General features: G+C 52.0%; 1 protein-coding gene across 2 annotated transcripts; it reads left to right on the top strand.

Annotated features, from left to right (window-relative positions):
- The first annotated feature begins 277 nt into the window (after positions 1–277).
- On the top strand, positions 278–17,114 carry LDLRAP1 (low density lipoprotein receptor adaptor protein 1). Of its 2 annotated transcripts, none has more exons than XM_030464477.1 (9): positions 278–434; positions 3,142–3,284; positions 4,681–4,793; positions 7,228–7,342; positions 10,074–10,146; positions 10,462–10,545; positions 11,400–11,527; positions 13,034–13,068; positions 14,996–17,114. In XM_030464477.1, exons 1-9 carry the CDS (start codon positions 350–352, stop codon positions 15,138–15,140), a joined length of 921 nt encoding a protein of 306 aa, XP_030320337.1. In that variant the 5' UTR covers positions 278–349; the 3' UTR covers positions 15,141–17,114. The 2 variants fall into 2 exon arrangements, with proteins under 2 accessions (XP_030320337.1, XP_030320336.1); XM_030464476.1 differs by having other exon boundaries at positions 11,397–11,527.
- The last annotated feature ends 2,855 nt before the right edge of the window (positions 17,115–19,969 follow it).

Here is a 19,969-nt window from a genome sequence, read left to right as displayed (position 1 = left end):
GACACTGGGGGTCCCCAGGTCTCCAGTGGGGGAACCCCCCGGGGGGGCAGTGGTGTGTGTCCCCCCATTTTGGGTCTGGCAGCTTTCCGGGACATCCCCTTCCCCCCAGCCCCCTCCCAAGGTCTCTCCTCGGTCTCGGGGTCCCCAGAGGGCTCTGGGGGTTCACAGCCTGGGAGGGGGTCCCGCAGCCCCCCCGGGATCCCCGACGGGAGGGGCCGTGGTGTATTGGGCGTGGGTTTTGGTGACGTCATGCCCCTGATTTGCATACGGGCCCCGCCCCCGGACGCGGTCAGCGCTGGCGCCGCAGGAAAGTTTGCGGCGGGGCCGGGAGCGGGGAGGGGGCAGCGGGATGGACGCCCTGAAGTCGGCGGGACGAGCCCTGCTGCGCAGCCCCAGCGTCCACAAACCCTCCTGGGCCGGCGGCCGACACAAAAGTGAGACCCCTGTCCCCCCCAGCCCTGCTCCCCCCCCAGCAGCCCCTTGCACAGCCCCCCCCTCCCCGTTTCCCCCCCTGCACGCCTTGTCCTGCACCCCCTGTCCTCCTTCCCGGCTTTGTCCCGCTTCTCACTCCTCTTACACCTCTTACACCCACTTTTCTCACTCCTTGAGTCTCCCCTTTCTCCCTCCCACGCTCCTCTCCCCGCTCCCCCCCCCCCCGCTTTACCCTATCTGCTCTCCCTCCCCCTTTTCTCCGTGCACCCCCCGCACCCCCTTTACTCCTCTCTCTCGCACCCCTTTTTGTAATTCCTCCTGTTAACCCCTCTCTTTGCTCCCCCCCATTGCCCCCACCTTCCCCCGTGCAGCTGTAGGGTAGGAAGGGGAGCAGGGGCTGTCCTTGTCCTCCATTTGGGGGGTGGGAGGGTGGGGGGCTCTCCTGGTCCCCCCACCTGGGGCAAGGGCTGGAGCCCTGCGGGCGGTTTCTGGCCTCGTCCCAGCGCCGGTTCCGTCACCCGATCGGATCGATGGCCCCTGGGCGAGCGGCCACCGTCCCTTCCAGGCATCCCCCCTGTCACCAGGAAAGGGGGGGAGCAGCCGGGTGACCCCCACCCTGCTACGGAGCCCCGAGCATCGCAGCGGGAGGTGCCTTGCCCTGCCTGCAGCCCCTGCCACCTGCAGCCAAGCTGAAACTTCTTGGGTTTGTTAATCGGATGCGATTGTCCCGGTGTCATTGTCCCTTTGCTCTGGGATTAGCGGCCAGCAGCTGCGGGACACGGAGAGGTCGGCTGGCCAGGGGGGGCTCTGGGGCAGATGTAGGGTGCCCTCTAAGCCTGCTGGGGGGTGACCTTCACTCCTGGGGGGCATCACTGTCACCCCCCGGGACAGACCCCCCCTGCGCGTGGGTGAGGTGGGGGTGAGGATGGGAGGAGGATGCACGGAGGGTCTGGTGCTGCCTCGGATGCTTCTTCCCTTCTGGAAGCACTTCAGTGGCTGCACTTAAAACCCCCCTCCCCGTTTCCTTCCCAGACAGGGGGAGCTGGGAGTGCCCTGGGGCCTCCCCAGCATCGTCCCAGGCAGCGGGAGGTGCTCAGTGGGTCCCCATCATCAGTGAGACCCTGAGCATGGGTATGGGAGCAGTGCTGGGCTGGGCAGGGAGCATGGGGCTGGCAGTGGCAAAGACCCTGCACCCCGATGTGCTCACCTGGCTTCAGCCACCAAGGATGGGAGGGCAGGGGCAGCACCCTGGGCTTTGGAGAAATTCCAGTTTTTCCTTGGCACTCTCTGTTTCTAGCCAAGACAGGAGCTGCATGTGCCATCCTGTGTGTCCTTGGCTTTTCCTTTCCCTCTCCAGATTTTTTTGGGCACGGAGCCCCTGCCCTCTTTCAAACCCTTGTTTCCCCCGTGGGACCTCTCCCACTCAGCTGCTGTCACTTTGACTCCAGTCACTGCTGAGCTGGTTCAGTGCTTGGCACCCACACCCAGCACTGGGAGTGGTGCTGGGGTTTATGGCTCCTTTCCCATCCTGCCTTCCCCAGGAGGCTGAGTCACCAGGGGGTCACCCCCGGGACATCTCTGTTCCCCCACAGCCCTGCCCCATCCTCCCAGCACCAGAGAGGTTGCAGAGGGAGCTGTGGAATTTGGCCCTGCTGAATTCAGGGATGTGTTTGGGCTGCAGTGTGTCCTCTCTGGGAGCCCCATCGCTCCCCAGGGCTGAGGGACCTCGGGAGGACTGTGCTTTGTTACCTCCTGCTCAAAGCAGCAAGACCCTCTTTACCCCCTAAGACCCCCCTTATCCTCCAGGAACCCCTCTGCCCCCCAGGACCCTCCTTATCTGGGACCCCTCTTGCTCCCCAAGACCCCCTTCGCCCCCCAGGACCCTCCTTATCTGGAACCCCCCTTACCCCCCAGGACCCTCCTCACCCCCCAGAGCTGCAGATCCTGAGTTGCCACCTCCTTGTCTGGAATTCTGCTGCTGCTGTGCAGTTAGAAATACCCACCTGGCTTTTATTGTAGTCCTAAACTTCTCTCTGCATTTAGGACCCTGCTTCCCACCCACCCCCAGCGCTGAAGGGAAGAGGCTGAAGTATTCCATGGGGACTTCCAGGGTAGAGTGGAGCCCTCACTGAGGTTTTTCCCCATGCATTGGGCTCCTCGGGGTTGCTGGTGACTGATTTAGCAAGTGGCAGCACATCACCTGGGTCCCTGCAGCCATGCGTGGGTTTAGCTGCCAGCAAATCCCATCTTATCCTGGGTGGGTGATGGGCAGCACAGGGTAAGGTCATGGCAATGCCTGGGGCAGCACTGAGCCATCCCCTGTGTCCTCAGGATCCCCCTTGGTGGTGGTATGGGCCTGGGCACTCATGGTTAAACTGAGGAGCTGATGGATTTTAAAGGGTCAGGACTGTTTGGTGTGGCTGATGGAAAAAATGTGGGGATTTTGTTCTTGCTGCCTTGGAGAGCTGCAGAGGCTGAGGTCGTGGTTGCTGTGTGGCCTGAGTGTTCTGTCACCTCCTCTGGCAGCCAGGGCTCTTCTCCCAGCACCTTGTGAAAGCCCTGGCAGCACTGTGAGCTTCCAGCTGCTCAGACACGGGGGTCCAGACAGGAGTTAAACCATTCCCCTGCTCATATCTTAAACCCTCCCTCAGGACTTTCCCTCAGGTCCCTGTTTGTTTGAGAATCTCAGAGCCTCTTCTTGTTTTCTAGAGCTCCCAGAGAACTGGACAGACACCCGAGAGACCCTGCTGGAGGGGATGCTCTTCAGCCTCAAGTACATGGGGATGACTCTGGTGGAGCAGCCCAAGGGCGAGGAGCTCTCTGCAGCTGCTGTCAAAAGGATCGTGGCTACTGTGAGTGTCCCTGCTGGAGCAGAGCACTGCCTGCTGCTGCCCAAACCAGTCTGTCACTGGGGACTCTGGGAAGTGCCAGTCCTGCAGGCAGTGCTGTCCCTCTAGGGGGTGATGGAGGCAGCAGCAGCACTGGGAAGGCCTCAGGGTTAGGGAGAGGCTGCAGGGAGCTGGTGTTTGGTGTCTGAGCTCTGGATGCCCTTGATAAGCTTGGGGTGACCCTGGGTGTGGAAGGGTTCTGTGCCCTGGTGACATGGGCTGTGTCACCTCTTCCAGGGCAGGGGCAGTGTTTGGAGTGCAGCCAGAGCTGGAATGCAGCTCTGGGTTTTCCTGCCTGGGATTTGGAGGGTTAGGAGCAGGACTGCTTGGTCCAAATCCCAGCTGCTGCCCCACTGTAACCTCAGATGCAAGAGGCACCAATTTTCAGCCACCCGTTAGCACCACAGCTCCCCAGAGCCCCTGCTCACCCAGTTCCCAGTAAAAATTAATACTTCTTTACTACTTTTATAAAGTATCATACTTTTATAAGGTATTTTATGAGGCAAAGACCCAACTGTACAGTTTAACCATCATAAAACTCAATGGGGTGGTGGTGAACTGCACTGGGTAATGACTGAGCCTTTCCTGGCACGTGCTGAGCTGGGCAGGAGGGGGGGGCTGGCATGAAACAGGAGCTGCTGGCAGAGCCCTTCATGTCTGCTCTGATCAACTGAGCTGAGAGCCTTTAAATACAAACCCCAGGGCTGAGGCCATCCTCAGAGGGGCAGGACTGACTGCCAGCTGGTCTGGATGTGCCTCAAGTGAGGTCCCCAGGGAGCAGGGCTGAGGATCCAGGTCTGCAGTCTGCCACCAGCTAGCTGTGTGGGTTTTATTAGTTTTGGGTTTTGAGAGAGAGAGAAGATGGGCAGTGAGGTGAAGGAAACTTGGAGGCTTAAATGAAACCTGTAGGCACGAGGCTACTAAATGAAAGTGGCCCCCATAAGTGTTGTTTTTTTAAGCTGGTCCCCTTGAGGGGGTGCTTTGCTTTGCCACTCAGGCAGGGTGTGGCAGCACAACTCCACATCCTTCTCCCCTGTTCATGCTGGTGTCCCCCCACTGTTCCAAGGAAAAAAAAAACCTGGGATGCAGCACCTTGTGGAGGTGCTGGGCTGGAAGTACTGCGTGTGGGGTGGGTGCTTGGTGTGTGTCCTTGTTAATGCCATCAAAAATCACTGCTTCAGGGAAGGAAAAGTTTTAAGTAGTCCCTTATCACACCTGGTAATAAATTCCCTCTCTAGTACAAATGAGCACTATTAATGTGTTTGTTAGGTAGCACATACCTGGAGTCTCTGCTCTGCCCGAGCACCTTTGGATGTGTCAGTGTACAAAGCCTGTGACTCTTCCTCTTTTCCTTCTGAAGGCAAAAGCAAGTGGAAAGAAGCTGCAGAAAGTGACTCTGAAAGTCTCACCCAGGGGAATCGTGTTAAATGACAGTGGAACAAATGAGCTGATTGAGAACATCTCCATATACAGGTGGGTACAGGATGTGACACTGGGGTCACCTCCTCTGCTCTGGGCTCCTGGGCTGAGCTGACAACTCGCTGCCCACCACCTCTTGATGGAAAGCAGTGGTGGGGGAAGGAGGGTGGTGGCTGTTAAATTGAAGGTAAATTTATATCTGGTGCAATAAGTATCTGGCTCGAGGAAAGGGAAGATGAGATGAGCCTGGAGGTGTTTGTTGTGTGTGTGGGATCAGCAGATCCACAGCTGAGCTCTCCACAGGCACGTGTGGCTTTAAAGCCTGGGTTTGGCCACAGAAAGGGCAAAGCACCCGGGGTGATGGCAAGAGAAGAGTCCTGAGGATGGTCAGAGCATCTCTGAGAGGGTGAGGACACAAGTGCCAGAGCCAGGGCTGGCTGCTCTGTACCTCTGGTGACAGCTCTGAGAAGAGCCAGGCTGGGACAGCTGTTGAGTTTGGTGAGGATGAGGATGGATTTTCCCCATTCTGCTCCTCAGGCTTGGCTGAGTGTTTCTTCCCAAGAGGCTGGAGGCAGGTGCAGGCCTGATGGAGCCCAGCTCAGATCTGGCCCTTCCCATCTGTTCCATCCCTTCTCCCTCTGCATCCCCCACACTCTGTCCTTCACCTGCTGCCCTCTCCTGCTTTGCCAGCCCTGGGGTGAGGAGCTCTGGGCTGGGGTCCTCTCTCCTAACCTCCCCTACTTGCTTCCCTCCAGTGCAGAGCAAGCAGGGGGGCTGAGCCTCATCCCTCTTTTTGGGGGAGAACCCCCCTGCTAAAAAGCAGAGCACAGAGCTGCCACTGTGGTCACTCCCAAATCAGGATTGCTGCAAACGAGCCGTGGGGATGAGGTTTTTAGATCCTGCCTTAAGTTCTGCCCAGATGCTTTAACAGCAGCACAAAGCTGTTCCTCCTGTGAACCAGCATCCCCTCAGTGCTGGTGACTGAGCACATCCCAACTCTGCTGGTGATGTGGGGATGGATGGGTGCTGCTGGCACTCCCAGGACTTTTCTCCAACCCCTCTGCAGTCTTTGGCTTTTCTACTCACTGGGGTGATGCCAGCTCAGAGCTCTCCCCCCAGGTCAGCTCTTGAGGCAGGAAAGTGCCACTGCCAGGGACTTGGGTGGTAAACTGACTCAGCTCAGAGGTGGGTGAGTTATCCTTTCCCTGGAAATTAAAAGACAGTGAATATTGAGCTGGGGATTGCTGGAAGAGCCACGTGTCTCTGCAGACATCATCACTATTATTAAAAGAGCAAGGAAAATGGAAGAAAGGAGTGAGCTGCCCAGTGGCTCTTTAATCCAGAGCAGAGCTCAGTTCTGGAAAACAAAATATAGGCCACTGAGCAGAGGCCATGTCCTCACACCAGCAAGAAACTAATGCAGTGTAAATGAATTTTGAATGTGGCTTTTTTAAGTCCCTTCCCTGAAAACTCTTGGGGGCAGCAAGAGTGGGAGCTGAATGGGTATCATGAGGCCGTGGAAAAACTTTGACCAAAGTGTCCTACTTTTTTTTTTTTCTTCTTTTCTCTGTCTTTAACACCTGTTTGATCTGTTGCATGCCCAGGGAAGAGGCTTTGCCTGCTGCCAGTCCCTCCTGCCTTGCACTAAACCTCTGGGGCTGCTCCAGTTGGTGCTTGCTGGCTTCAGAGGAGACTCCCAGTCCTGCAGCTCCTGGTGTGGATGGACCCGTGGGAGATGGCAGTGGCCAATGCTGAGGGACCTGGTGCCCTGCAGGAGGAAGCTGAGCCCTCAGTGTCTGGGTCAGCCTGTTGCTCTTCCCAGTGCTTTGTTTGGGTTTTTGGAGGGGGGGGGGCAGGTGTGGTCCTCCTGGGGATGCTCCACTGGGGAGGCTGAGCCTCCTCCCTGGGTGCTCAGGGGTCTTGGAGCATCCCATCCATCTGCTACTGCAGATCTCAGAGCCTGAATTCCAGCCTTTCTGATGGCTTGTCCTGGGTGCCCCTGCATCAGTTTCCTTCCTTGGTTTGATCCTCAAGATCAGTCTTCTCCAGAGAGAAGTCCTTCTCTCTCCTTGTGAGCTGATCCTCCAAGGAAAATCTTCCGGAGTCTCTTCTGAAGGCAAAGCATTTGTCAGGCATAGTCCCAGGCTGGCACTCTGCAGAGTCTTTACCTTCTCTCTAACCTGTCATTTCCCACAAGGTGAAACATTTTCTCTTCTCTCCTGCCTCTGCGTTTGATGCTTCTGGTTCATGCCCTGGCTGCAGGATTTGCTCTGGGCTTCTCTTACTCTCAAGCCAGTAGCATCGACTCCTCTGCTTCGGGAAGGAGTTGCATCAAAATCCTGGTAACTCCTGTGCTCCCTTTGCCTTCCCTGCTTGGCCCTGGAGCTGGAAATCCTGGGGTAGGAGCTTGCTGAGAGTTCACAGGAGGGGTTGGTGGCTCTCCCTTGGTGCAGTGCCCTGGACAAGCCCCTATCATTCTGTCTTTCAGGATATCCTACTGCACAGCAGACAAGATCCACGATAAAGTGTTTGCCTACATTGCCCAGAACCAGCTCAATGAGAACCTGGAGTGCCATGCCTTCCTCTGTCCCAAACGGAAAATGGTCAGTCCAGAGGAAGAAATGGGGATGGGGCTGTAGGAGGAGGAAAGCAGAGAGGGGCTGTGCTGGTGAGACAACAGCTCTGCCTGGAGTTAGGGGGCACCCACCCTCCAGAGCCTGCACATCACTCTCCAGTGGGCTCAGCTCCGGGCTGGATTCAGCCCATCATCCTCTTGGCAGGTAAAAGCTTCTCTGCCTGAGGTGTGGGGCAGGGAGGAGAGGACCTGGCCCTGCACCATCACCTGAATTCCCCTTGCCATGTTCTGTTCCCAGCTCCTGGGACTCTTCTTTGCTCAGCATCCACTTCCCTGGAGCCAGTCTGAGCGCTGCATCTGGAATGGTCTCAGGGGAAGGTGGCAGTGAGGTGCCTGGGGGCTGCCTGGTTGAGGGGAAGCATTCAGCCAGCAGGTTGGGCTCCCCGTCCTGCCTTCCTTCCATTTCTTGCCACTCAAGTTCCTCGTGGAGTTTTTAGTGGTGTCTTTGCAGATGGAACCATGGCCACCCCACAGGAGCAGTGCAGGGATCCCGCTATGTGCCAGGGATGGGCTTGGAGCAGAGACCAGCAGATAGAAAATGGTCTCTGGTCTTGCTTTGAACTTGTGGGATTTTCTCCTGCTGGTTCAGTGCTTTGGGGTGAGCAGGGACCCAGCACTGCTGAGGGAGAGGAGCAGGTCACTGGGCACCAGCTGCGTGTGGGGCAAGGAGAGCCCTGGGGGTGTCTTAGTGCAGCCATGGCTGGGGCTGAGCCCTCTCCCCATGGCAGGAAGGGAGATGGGGACAGCTCAGATCCTTCTGCCCCGAGAAATCTTTCCCCTGCTCCCAGTTGCAGGGCCTGAGCAGAGAACAGGATCTCCTGAATCCTCAGGAAACCAAACCTGAGCTGCTCCCACCCCGTGCATCCCAGCATGGTGATTCCTGGGTCCTTAGGAGCACCCCTGTGCCTACCACAGCTCTGTTAATATTCTGTGCTTCTCCCCCCCCTTTTTTTTTTTTCTGGGGAGAGACTAATGGAAGCTTCAAGTTGTCTCCTTTCTGTCGTGTGCACTCCCATCCTTGCAGGGTGAAGATAAAACCTCCCTTTGCAAATTAAAATTTAAATCTCTCCAGTGCTAAAAGAATTATCTCAGTGGTACATCAGCTCAGCGTGTCTCCCTCCAAAATAAAATTCTCCAAGGCCTTTTGTGGCAAAGAAACTAGAAATGTTTTGGGGTTTTTTTAGCTTGTCTCTAAAAACACATCAAGCTCATGCTGGTCATGTCCTGTTCCCAGGCCAGGGACTGTCCCTGCCCCAGGGCAGGGTCCCTGAATGTAGACACAGCTACCAGACAGGGGCATATAATTAGTCCATATTTTCAGTTCCTGGGTAATTCTCAACTGTAGTTGGGTCTATTAAACTTGATTCAGATGTGACAGCTTAAATTGTAAACAGCTGTGAGGAGTTTCATACTTAATTACCATATTTAAGGTTTTTTGCCATAAAGCATTTGCACTTCCATCAAAGATGGAAATAGCTCTGACATTCAAATGAGCTTGGAGAGGTTTCCTGGGTCTCCTCACCCCTCCTGTGCAGGAGATTTTTGGGGGACAGCTGAGCTGTTTCCACATCTCCATCCTCAGTGAGACAGGGGGCTGTAGGATCCGGACCTAATTTTGGGTTTGTTTAGTTGGCAACTTTGTTTGACAAATTGGTGCCCGAGGGCTCCTGCGGTGTCAGCCCTGCTGAGTGGGGCTCGTTATCTCCCTGCACTTAAACTGCTGGTGAGCTCTGCCTTCTCCTAATGAAACTGGCATTTATGGCACTATTTATACATCTCCAGCAACTCGGGCTATTTAAGGTGCTGGGGTTTTTTAATGCTGCTCAAGCTCTCAGCTTGGGGAGGAATAGAAAGACTGAAGGTGAGAATATCCCTGCTCCTGCTGCTGCTGCAAAGCAAACCCAGGCTTTTTATATATATATTTATATTTATAAAGAACCTATAACCATATTGATAAACATTCTTTGGAACCACTCTGACAGCAGAGGTAAGAACTGTTAGTACCTCAGCACTTCTGTTTCCAACCAATTAGAAAAAAAAAAAAAAAAAGCCACAAGACTGCTGGTCTCAGCCAAGAGGAGACCCTGGGGTCTCTCTGCCCCTTGGACAGAGCTGCAAATTCGTGGTGTTTGACTGTTGTCTGTTGCTCTCAGAGCATCTTCCTGCATCAGCTTGGTGCTGGGGAGGCACAAACCACAGCTCTGTGCATCCCTCCCTGGCACTGGAGTGGTTGACAGCCTGGTGGCCCAGGGCTCAGCCCAGGTGCTGATTCCCCTTGGGATGTTGGTGGTTCTGGCAGGTGATTCTCTGGGGTGGGTGTGTGGTGGGAATGCACAGCCCAGCCCCTGTAAGAGTCCAGGACTTGGTTAGATCATGCCTCAGGTTGGGGTGCAGAAAGAGCTGCATGGCCAGGAGGGGCTCTGCTCTTCTCATCTGTCAGCACAGTGCCTGTGGCAGCCCTGGTCCTGCCTTCTCCATCCTCCCAAGATGTGTCTGCAAGGAGCTGTGGTGTCCTACACAGAGCAAATCTCTGCTTCCATCAATATTTGATAGCCCCTCCCCAGCCAGGCAGGGAGTGTGTGGAGCAGAGGAATGGCTGGATCCAGGTTACCATGAATCTGCAAAGCAAAAACTCCAAATGATTGAAGTCAACCTGAGGGCCCGTGGATTAAAGTGCTGCCTCACCTCTGTCTTTCCAGGCACAAGCTGTCACCCTCACTGTAGCCCAGGCCTTCAAAATTGCCTTTGAGTTATGGCAAGCAGCTAAGGAAGGTGAGTTCTTTTTTTTCCCCCTCTTCCCAGTCTTCACATGAAAGTTCAAGGGATGACTTCAGGTTTTTTCCAGTTTTCCAAGTGCCTTTTCCCCTTGCCCTCCACACTTCCAGGCTGCTGTTTAGGTTGATCCAGGCTCTTGGATGATTTAAGGCTTCTTCCAGGTTTCTCTCCATTGAGATTTTCACCTTCTGTGAGATCATAAAACACAGCCAGACCTTGGGCTGCTGTGGGCAGGGGTGGCCCATCCCAGCTGTCCCCCCATCCCTCCTCCCAAAAGGCTGCAGGCAGTGATGGGGTCACCTTCTTTTGCAGAGAAGGAGAAGCGGGAAAGGTCCCTCTTGGAAGGAGAAGGGATGAGCAGCCCCATCCTGGATGTTTCCCCCCATCCCAACACACGTAAGTCACCCCCAGCAGGGCCGGGTTGGGGCTCAGGAGTGGGGGGAGCAGCCTGAGGTCTCTGGGTGTTTTTCCCTGAATGGTGCAGGCTCCTGGGAGGGCTTTGAAAAGCAATGAGGAGCAAACACTTCCCAAGTTTGATTTTGGGTTTCTCTTGGACCCCAAAGACTTTGCATCCCACCAGCTGGAGGGGATGGACGTGCAGGTGCCACTCTGCCTTCCCTAAGGAAAGAGAGGTGCATGTTAAAGCAAACAATCAAATAGTAAAACCCTCAGAATTCAGTGCCTGCCCATGGGTCCCCTGCTCCTCTGCAACACAAGACACGTAACCAGGGAGAAGTGGGACAAAAGGCTGAGCTCTCTGCCATGCTGGCCACGGAGATAAGAGGATTTGGCACAGAGGAAAAGAGCATTAATGTGGGCATCCTTCCAGGCTGGAACATCTCGTGTGCAGGCCCAGGAATTGATGCCAGGATGCTGAGGATATTGCCAGGGATGTGTTTCTACTCTGGGGCTGGGATGGATGTCCTGGGGTTGGGATGTCCTGGGGTGGGATGTGTCAGCTTTTCCAAGGCTGATCCTGACTCAGTCTGAACATAAGGAGCTTCCACTGGTGGGATGAGCTGGCTGATCCTTCCCTGTGTCCCTATCAAGGGGATTTCAGGTACCTGATCTGAGCATCAGGAATTATTTGGGCTTCTCCATGCTACAATGTGGGGCTCTCCTGAAGGAATTGGATGAACCCTTTGATCCCCATCTTGAGGGGAAAGCATCACTGCAAAAAGGCTTTTGTTTTGTGTCACCTCTGTTTTCCCCTCCCCTGCCTCACTCTCTCTCTGCTCTGTTCACAGCAGCAGCCACGGGGAACTTGCTGGATTTAGAAGATCCTGCCAAATCCCCCCTGAGCAGCACTGTGACCCCCCCACACTTAGATAACAGCATGTTTGGCCCCAGCTCCTCTGTAAATAACAACGTGGTGTGGGTAAGTGTGTGCCTGGGGCACCGTGGGCTCTGCCAAGCTGGGGGCATTGTGGTGACCTCTCCATTTTCTGTGTTCTGGGTCACATCGTGGGGCTTTGGATGAACCTCTCTGGGGCAGCTGAACCCTTCAGGCAAGGTTCAGAGATGCCCCAGTGAGCTGGGTCTCAGTGTCCTACTCAAAATGATCGATCAGTGTTTGAGTAACTGCTGCCCTTTTGGGGCTCTGTAAATAACTGGGTGAGGCTGTGAGGCTCTCTGAGAAACTCTGCTGTCAGATAATTGAATGTCACTTATTCTGGAGCAGCATTCCTCAGCAGTGTGTCACTTAATTGAGAGACCACCTAACTGCTCTGTTCAAGGGGAACAAATCACTATGTTGATGGCTTTTGTTTACTGTTCAGGCTATATTTATGTTTGTTATTATTCTTATTTTCCCCTCATTTTGTTTGTGGCTGTATCTGGCTTGCATGAACGTGGATGGCTTCTCTAGAATGGCCTCAGTCATCTGGCTTCATTGTTTCAGGCATTGATAGAAAAATAAGGACCCAACCCATGTGTCTGGGGATGCATCTGTCAAGGAGCTCCTCATTGCAAGGCTGGGCTGATCTTTGAAGCCCTTGTGGACCTCATTCCCACCACGTGTTTCCTCTCTGGAAATAGTCACCTGCTAAACTTCTAGGAACTGAATGATAAAAGGCCTTTGCCTGGAGCCTGTTTCTTGACTCTGCAGGGTCTTAGCCTGAGGCTTTTCAGGTTAAACCTGAAGATCAATTCTAAATCATACCAAATCCTGGAGGCTTATCTGTGGTCTCCCATCCCTCCCTTCTTGCAGAGTTCTCATACTTTACATATTACATTATGTCTGTAAGTGTATCACAAGGTTTTGGGTATAGTCAAGCCTGTCCATAGCAAAGCCCTCCCACAGAGCCTGTCTTCCTGCATGGGAAACCTTTCTTAATAATTACTTTCTCTGAGAATTCTTAAGAGCAGATCAGAGGGAAAGGATCCCAGAGTTGCTTCCAAGCACTGTAGGTTCCCCCTGTGCTGGTGCAGAGCTGCTTTCCAGGTTTCTGATCCAGAAAAGCTCCAGGGGATGCCTGGAGCATCTTGGTGAGCTCTGTCCTGGTCCAAGCTCTGTCCTGGTCACTTATCTTGGCAGGAACCCCCAGCCTGTGCCACTCTCATGGCAGGAGCTGTGGTTAAACCCAGAGGGGGATGTGGTCCAGCTGGTGGGGCAGATCCAAGCCCCTGCCCCATGTCTGGGCTGTGAGAGGAGCACAGGATCCCCCAGCCTGGACCCCCCAGAGTTGTGCTTCATGTGCAGAGTGAGATGAAACCTGCCCCAGGAGGCAGTCTGCCAGAGGAGCATTGCTTTAGGCACTTGGAAGTCAATATATGTATATATATTTTTTGTCTACTGTGCTGGAGTGCTGAAAGGAATCTCTAAGCACACTTTAGTGTGTTCTCTTAGCAACTACTTCTCTCTCTTTTTATCTCTTTAACAAAGGAAATGGATGATGATCTCGACGAGGCTTTTTCAAGGTAATTCTAATAACTCCCTTTACAAGTTCATGCCACCAGGGACCAGCCCTGGAGACTTGACTGGTGACTGCCTTTTAATAATGCTTTTCATCTCATCAGCCCCCATGATCTGACCTAGGCAGCTGCCCCATCAGTGCCTGGGCTGTTAATTGAAAGCTAGGTTTGAGGCTGGCTGATAAGCCAAATATTTTGACAACCTTTTAAGGATGGAGAGAGGCTGTATGTGATAGGGAATTTAATTCCCCAAGCAGTTGGCCTGTCTGCTCCTGTCTGCTGGGGTGGTTTGAGCCTGCCTGTTTCCAGCTCCCTTACTAACTGTGGAGGTGCTGGTCCCAGCTTCTGGCATGGGAAACTCTTTGTCACCCTTCTATGAGGTTTGGGCTAACCCTGGGACCTTGTTCCCCTCAGTCCCTGACCCAGCAGCAGCTCCTGAGGGCAGCCTCCCTGCTCCACTGCTCCTGGCTGTGTCAAGGTGACTCTGATGCACCAGTTTTGAAACCATGCATGTTCAGAGTTTGCAGCCATTTGGCTTCCTTCACTTCCCAGTCCAAACAAAACCCTTCCCTGCATACCAAGCAATCCAGCAATGTTAAACTTTTCTTGCAGGTAAATTTCCCTGGCTGTCCCCATGCAGGCAACCTTCTGGTGGACATGATCAGTGCAAAAAGCCCCACTTTGGGCAAAGAGCTGCCTTGGGTGCAGCTGCTACAGGCAGCAGAGGCTGCCAGGCCTCCTCCTCCTCCAGCTGGGAAGCACTGAAAGGTTGATGGTTGTTAAGTTAATAGTTGGACTCAGTGATCTTAAAGGTCTTTTCCAACCACAACAGTTCTGTGGAAGAGAGAGTTGGGCCATAGCAGGGCTGAGCTCAGCTCTGTCACCTCCCTGAGAGCCACTCAGCATCACCAGAGGGTTTGCAGCAGCACAGAAGCTGCTCAGCCCTGAGGAAACAGCCCTTCAGGCCTTGTTTAGCTCTCAGGAATGATTTACAGCTTCCACTTCCATGCTAGCTCTGTCCCAAGTTGTGTTTGATAAAAGGGCTGCTTGGATTTAGTTTTTCATGCTGCCTGTTTTCCTCACCCCTGTTCCTTGCCCTGTTGAACGAAGCAGATGTTGTTGGTTGCAATCTTTTGTTTTGCATTGCTGGCTGAGGAGCTGTCACATCCCCCTTGGCCTCCTGGTGACTCAGTATTTGGACTCAGATGCTTCTGAGAGCCTTCCTGATGCAACCTCCTTGCTGGTCATTTTTCTTCCTCATTAAAAGCCACATGTGTGGCTGGTTTGGTCTGAGGCCTCTGCTCTGGATGAAACACCAGATATCTGAGTTAATTTTTTGGCCCTGGGATGCCACCATGTTACCTTTTTGCAGAGGTATTTACTAACAAAAACAGCAAACCTGGGCCTTGCCAGGGTTCCTGAAACATCAAGAAGGAGCTGAGGTTTGTGTTCCTTTAAGCTGAGCTGTTAAACATCAGCTGGGTCCTGCTGTGTCTGAACCCAAAGAGTTAAACTCTGGAGCTGGGCAGTGTGGTGGGCAGTGAGCTCCAGCCCATGCTTAGTGTTCAGCCACAGCAAAGTGAAAACTGAGTCAGTGCTGTGAGGCAGAGGAGCCTTTGTGCTGAGATAAGATCCCAGCTAAAGATGCCCCCGGCACCTTTCTGCCAGGCCATTAACACACGGGATGTCCAGGCTGCAAATTCCCTGGGTGCCTGTAGGGGAAATGTTAGGATAAACCAGCAGCAAAGCTGCTACGAACTTACAAGAGCTGCAAATACTGTGCCAGCTCTCCCCTTCCTGAATTATTTAATTCTATTGGAGGATTTGGGAACGTGGAACTGCAGGGAGGGTTTGGCATGAAGGATGCATTGAGCATCCAGGCTGCAAACTGCCCAGATTTGGGTTCTGACATTCTCTTTTTCTCCCCTTTTAGACTGGCTCAGTCCAGAACAAACCCACACGTCCTTGACACGGGGCTGACAGCTCAAGACATCCAGAGTGCAGAAACACTCTCCCCTGTAGACTGGAACAAAATAGATTCCAACACAGGAGAGAAGGATGATCTGTTCATGTTTTGAGGTCAGATGGGTCTAAGGGCTGACAAGAAAATAACCACTAAAAAACCATGGACTGAATCATGCTGTTCCAGGTGCTGTACCCAAGGGATTCCTCTGAGGGCTCTTTACCAAGTCAAGCTGATGTTACAGCACAGTTTAGACCAAAGCTTTAGAAATCTAAACGTGGATTTTTATACCTTGCTTTTATCTAAACCACAAGATGCTCTTGAACATATTTATTCATTGCTGTTACAGTTTACACGTATTATTGGCAGGTGTGTAGAGCATCTACAGCATTAGGTAGCAATATACCATGGAAGAACCTTCAGCAGTGCCTGTTCCTCTCTGAGAAAAGACTGCAACACCAAAGCCTCTCTATATTTTTCTAGACAAAGGTCTGCAGATGCAAATGCAATTGGAAGCACAACTGTTACTAATCCACTGTTCCTTGAACAACACATCACCTGCCTAGGCCAGGGGAGGAGATTTGCAGCAGCTGCTCACAGTGTTAAAATCAAAGAGGTAGCAGAGATCTTGCTTTTGTTGTGAATGTCTGTGATACTCTCACAGTTGTCAATCACCCCTGAGTTTCCTGGCTGTTTCTCTGCCAGCTCTGTATGGGAGTTGACACTTTTTTACCCAAAGACTCTATAAAAGTTTTGCACTTTAAAACTTGAACTGAAAGCAATGGTCCGAATTGTCAAGGTAAGCAGTGCCTCTAACTTCTCTTCAGAAGCCATTTACCCAAGAGAAAAACCAAACCAAACCCAACCTGGCAATGCTGCAGGTCTGTTTCAAAGCTGAGTGCTCCTGTGCACCCTTTCAGATGGGATGGAAACAACCAAGGCTCCGTTGCACTGTTGGCTTTAGAAGCAAAACCACCAGGGAGCAACAATTTGTTTTGCTAAAGTGTGTTGAAAGTCAGAGGGTGGGTGAAGCCAGCAGCACAATAGATCTGTGTTCTTAGCTCTGCTAAGTGGATTTGGCTGTGCATGCCTTTTGACTGGCTCCAAACTGTTTGGTTGTTGCTCACTCAATAGACAAAGGGAATTGGATTAGGCAAGACCAATACCTGGATGTTCAATTAGGCAGAGGTGCCCCTTCCAGCAGCACTCCCATCCTCTTCCCTCCCTGACAGCCACAGCTCCCGTGGGGCTGGGGAAGCTGTCTTCATCTGGAATTGAAAATAAGTAATGGAGGTATAAAGCTTATGCTAATTAAAAGATTAAGTTTAATGATCCTAAATAGTCACACTGACAGTTTGCAGTGTTAGTGGCCTTATGTGAAGTATACTAATCTGTTTTATAGATTTGTAACTTGGTTTTGAAACACTAATTCATTCCCCAGATAGCTCTTTATAACTCTCTTAAAACTGCTTGCAGGAAAAAAAAAAAAAAAAAAAAAAGAGGAAAGCCTCTTTGTCAGCTGTAAGAATTTATTAGGAAACAGCTGAGTGACTCTAACTTAGATTTGATTTTTTTTTCCCTAATTGTTGTTGTGATAAGGTATCCAGGACTTGGGAAGCTGACTCATGTCTCTTACTAAAATGTATGCTCTGTTTATCCTGCAAAATTGTGTTCAAAGCAGTTTTACATCTTGAAACTACTGTGCCCATGACTTATTTGATCTTAACCTGTAGCATCTGTCTCTCTCAATTGAAATAATTATTCAAAGTTTGTCCGTGCTACAGAAACACATGGTAGAGAAATGAACCCATTGCATAAGCAACACCAAAACTGTGGAAATTGTTGTGACAATCACCTTGTCCCAACCCCAGGGAGTGGTGATCTTCCTAGGAAAGAGCTTGGGCTGCAGGAATGGACTGTGAGGATTTCTCTGTACAATGACCTTTCTCCTTTTCTAGAGACTCTAGGAGCATTTACTGAAATGCACAATACTATATATGTATGTATATAGGTGTTTTTTTTTAAGAAAACCTCCTGCTGTAAAGAATATCTCTTACTGAGGAAAATAAAACTTCTACCATTTTTTGGAGTGTCTGTGCTAGGTGACTTCTGTTATCATCCTGGTCCTTTTTGCCATGTAGATGCCTTTGTATTTCTCAGTGGTTGAATTCTCTGTCTCCCTTGGTGCAGCAGCAAGTGAAACATCTGCAGGAGGTTTGTGTCCCCCAGAAGACTCTTTCCAGACCCATCCAGGTGGGGAGGTGGCTACAGATAGACACCAGGAAGTGCTTCCAAGGCTGGATGTGGCCATGCAGGATGCTGAGAGGGCCACCTTGCCTCCAGCACCAGAGCAAGCTCAGTAAATCCCTCCCTGCCTGAGCCCATGCATGGTTGGGTGAGCCCCCAGGTAAGGGTGAGACAGGATGAAAGGGAGTCAGGCTCCTCTCTGGACATTATTTGGATATTAAGAGGAAAGTTCTTCACTGCAAGGGTTACTAAACACTGGCCCAGGCTGCTCAGGGGGTGTTTAAAAGCCATGTTAGATGTGGTGCTGAAGAGTTGGTAGAGTTGGGTTAATGACTGGACTTGATCTTGAAGGCCTTTTCCAACCAGAATGATTCTGTGATTCTGTAAATGTGGTGCTGGTAACATCAAAAACCAAAATCCCTTAATAGAGCTTCTGAGTTGCTGTGCAAAGTACTTCTCCCTTGAGGGGAGTTTAATTTGTACAGCTGCCTTTTAAATAAAAACAGCCCAGAGAGCCCAGCATTGCCTTGTGTACTTGGCCTCCCCCTGCAATTCCTGCCTTGGCTGCCTGTGGGGTTGGAGCAACCAACTAACCAGGCTGCTTGTCTGGGAATCACACAGAGAAATTAATTTGGGGATGCTGACAAACAGATTTAACCTGTGAGCAGCTCCACACTCCCTTTGGGGTCTCAGAGCTGGGCTGCAGGCAGAGCAAAGGGACTTGGCAGAGATGCCTCTCTCCCTGCAGCATCAGACTAACCAAACAAATTCAATAAAAGTTCATAATTTTTGTTCAAATTGGCTGTTCCAGTGTGAGGGGATGCCTGAGATATCAGTACTTGAGTACCAGCAGTCTGTGCCTTCATGCATAACTGGAGGTGATGCTGAGGAACAAACTGGTCTCAGTTTTGATGTGACCTTTTTTTTAAGTCCTGGTGAAGGAACTTTCAGCATCCATTTCCTTCACCCCAGAGAGCTGTGTGTGAGGGAGGAAGGAAGGGGGCTCAGGGGCTGTTAAGGATGTGGTGTTCAGTGTAGGTCCTGAGCTCTGAACTTCTTTCCTCCCATTTGGAGCACTGACAGAGTTGATGAATTTGTGCCAAGCCTGAACGAGAGCTGCAGGGCTGCTGTTACCCAGATTTAAAGTCCAAATAAAGAGAGCAACATTTCATCTGAACACCTGAATGCTGTATTATGGATTTTTATAGCCAGCCCCGGGGTGCCAGGAGCTGTGGGCTGCCCTGCAAGGGAGAAATAACCATCCTCATGACAAACACAAATGGGTTTGGGCTCAGGATGGAGGGGGGATGGATCTGGGCAGGAATGGAGGGGGTGTTGGTTGAGCATTGCTCTCCTCTGCTCTTACATGGCAGCGTGGTGTGTGTGACAGCTGTGTGCAGCAGCAAACTGCCAGCCCTGGTGAGATTTGTCCTTGTCAGAGCCGAGGGGATCTGAACCAGAGAAACCCCGTGGCAAAAGCAGAGTTTGCTGAAAGCCTCATCCAGCTGGATGAGGATGAGGACCTGGGGCAGGGACTTGCTGGAGGAGCTCACCACAGGTCAGCAAAGGGTGCTGAAAGGGGTGTTTTGTAGGTGTGTTTCTGCTTTTAATCTTCTGCCAGAGTATATTGCAGGGTGAGACCAGAGCAGTGATGCAGTGTGAGCAAAAATGACCTTTGTTCAAGTTTCCATCTTAGGGAGCTGCAGAGCTGGGTGCCAGTGCAGCCACCCCCCCTCAGTCCCCATGAACAAGGAAGGGTGATGGGGTTATTCTGCCCAACACCTTCGCTGGGTGAAAATACCTCCTCCTGCACACTCTGTCATTTCAGTGCCAAAAATGGATGAAGTTACCTTTTTTACACCCCACTTCAGAGGAAATCTTGCTGATCATCTGCTCCAGCTTTCCCTGAAACAAACCTGAGGCTTCAGTTTATCAAATCAGTGGAAACTGGGGGGTTAACAGTGCCCCTGCTGTGCCCCTGCTCAGTTGCAAAACAAAATCTGGAGTGGCTCTTCCTGCAGAGCAGCCCAAGCCCCGTTGGACACCTGGAGCAAAGCCAGGTGGAAGGTGGGCTTTACCCAGCAGCTTTCCCCAGCAGAGCATGAAGAGGACGTGGGAGCCTGGACCAGTGGCCACAGGGCTTGAAACTGGTGAAATTACCCAGCACAAACAAGATGCAAGGGAGCAGAGCCTCTGCTGACAGCCCTCAGCTCAAAAGTCCTTTTAGCAGCAAGCATCCGACTGCAAGCAATTTATCAGGAGTGAGTGGATACTGTTTATGACAAAGGGAGCCTTAATATTGCATTACTTCATTTATTTAGCACCTCTCCTCAAATCCCCAGGGGAGGGATAATGGGAAAGAGTCTTGTGGGTTGCTGGGGGCTGGTTGTTATTTTTCTTCCCTGCTAAAAGCAAACATCCCCAGCTGGTTCTTGGTGCAGAGAAGAAATAGTGGCTTTACAAAAAGAAGGGATGTCAAGTCATTAAAAGCTGCAGGAAGAGGAAGTCTTCTGAGATGGAAGTGGAAAAGGGGCCAGAGAGCTGGAGCCAGAAAGCAGCTGTAGGAAGCAGGGGAAGGTGAGAGGCACTTGCACGGTGGCAGTGCAGGTGGAATGTAATTAGCAACCAAGTGCTGGTTCATTTACTGTCACTGCTGTCTCACACTGGACACCCACTTTGTCCCTTTTCTGCTGGGCT

The sequence above is a fragment of the Calypte anna genome, chromosome 23 (assembly GCF_003957555.1).
Source record: "Calypte anna isolate BGI_N300 chromosome 23, bCalAnn1_v1.p, whole genome shotgun sequence".
Classification (NCBI taxonomy): Eukaryota; Metazoa; Chordata; class Aves; order Apodiformes; family Trochilidae; genus Calypte; species Calypte anna.
Note: the sequence above shows the minus strand (reverse complement) of the source record. Positions and strands in the feature narration are given on the sequence as shown.

What these genes read in the sequence shown, in the direction of transcription:
- LDLRAP1 (XM_030464476.1), top strand. Translation starts at nt 350, where the DNA reads ATGGACGCCCTGAAGTCGGCGGGACGAGCCCTGCTGCGCAGCCCCAGC. An exon ending in TTCCCCCCATCCCAACACAC is followed by an intron (nt 10,546 to 11,396) that starts GTAAGTCACCCC and finishes CTCTGTTCACAG; the next exon opens with CAGCAGCCACGGGGAACTTG. An exon ending in CTCGACGAGGCTTTTTCAAG is followed by an intron (nt 13,069 to 14,995) that starts GTAATTCTAATA and finishes CTCCCCTTTTAG; the next exon opens with ACTGGCTCAGTCCAGAACAA.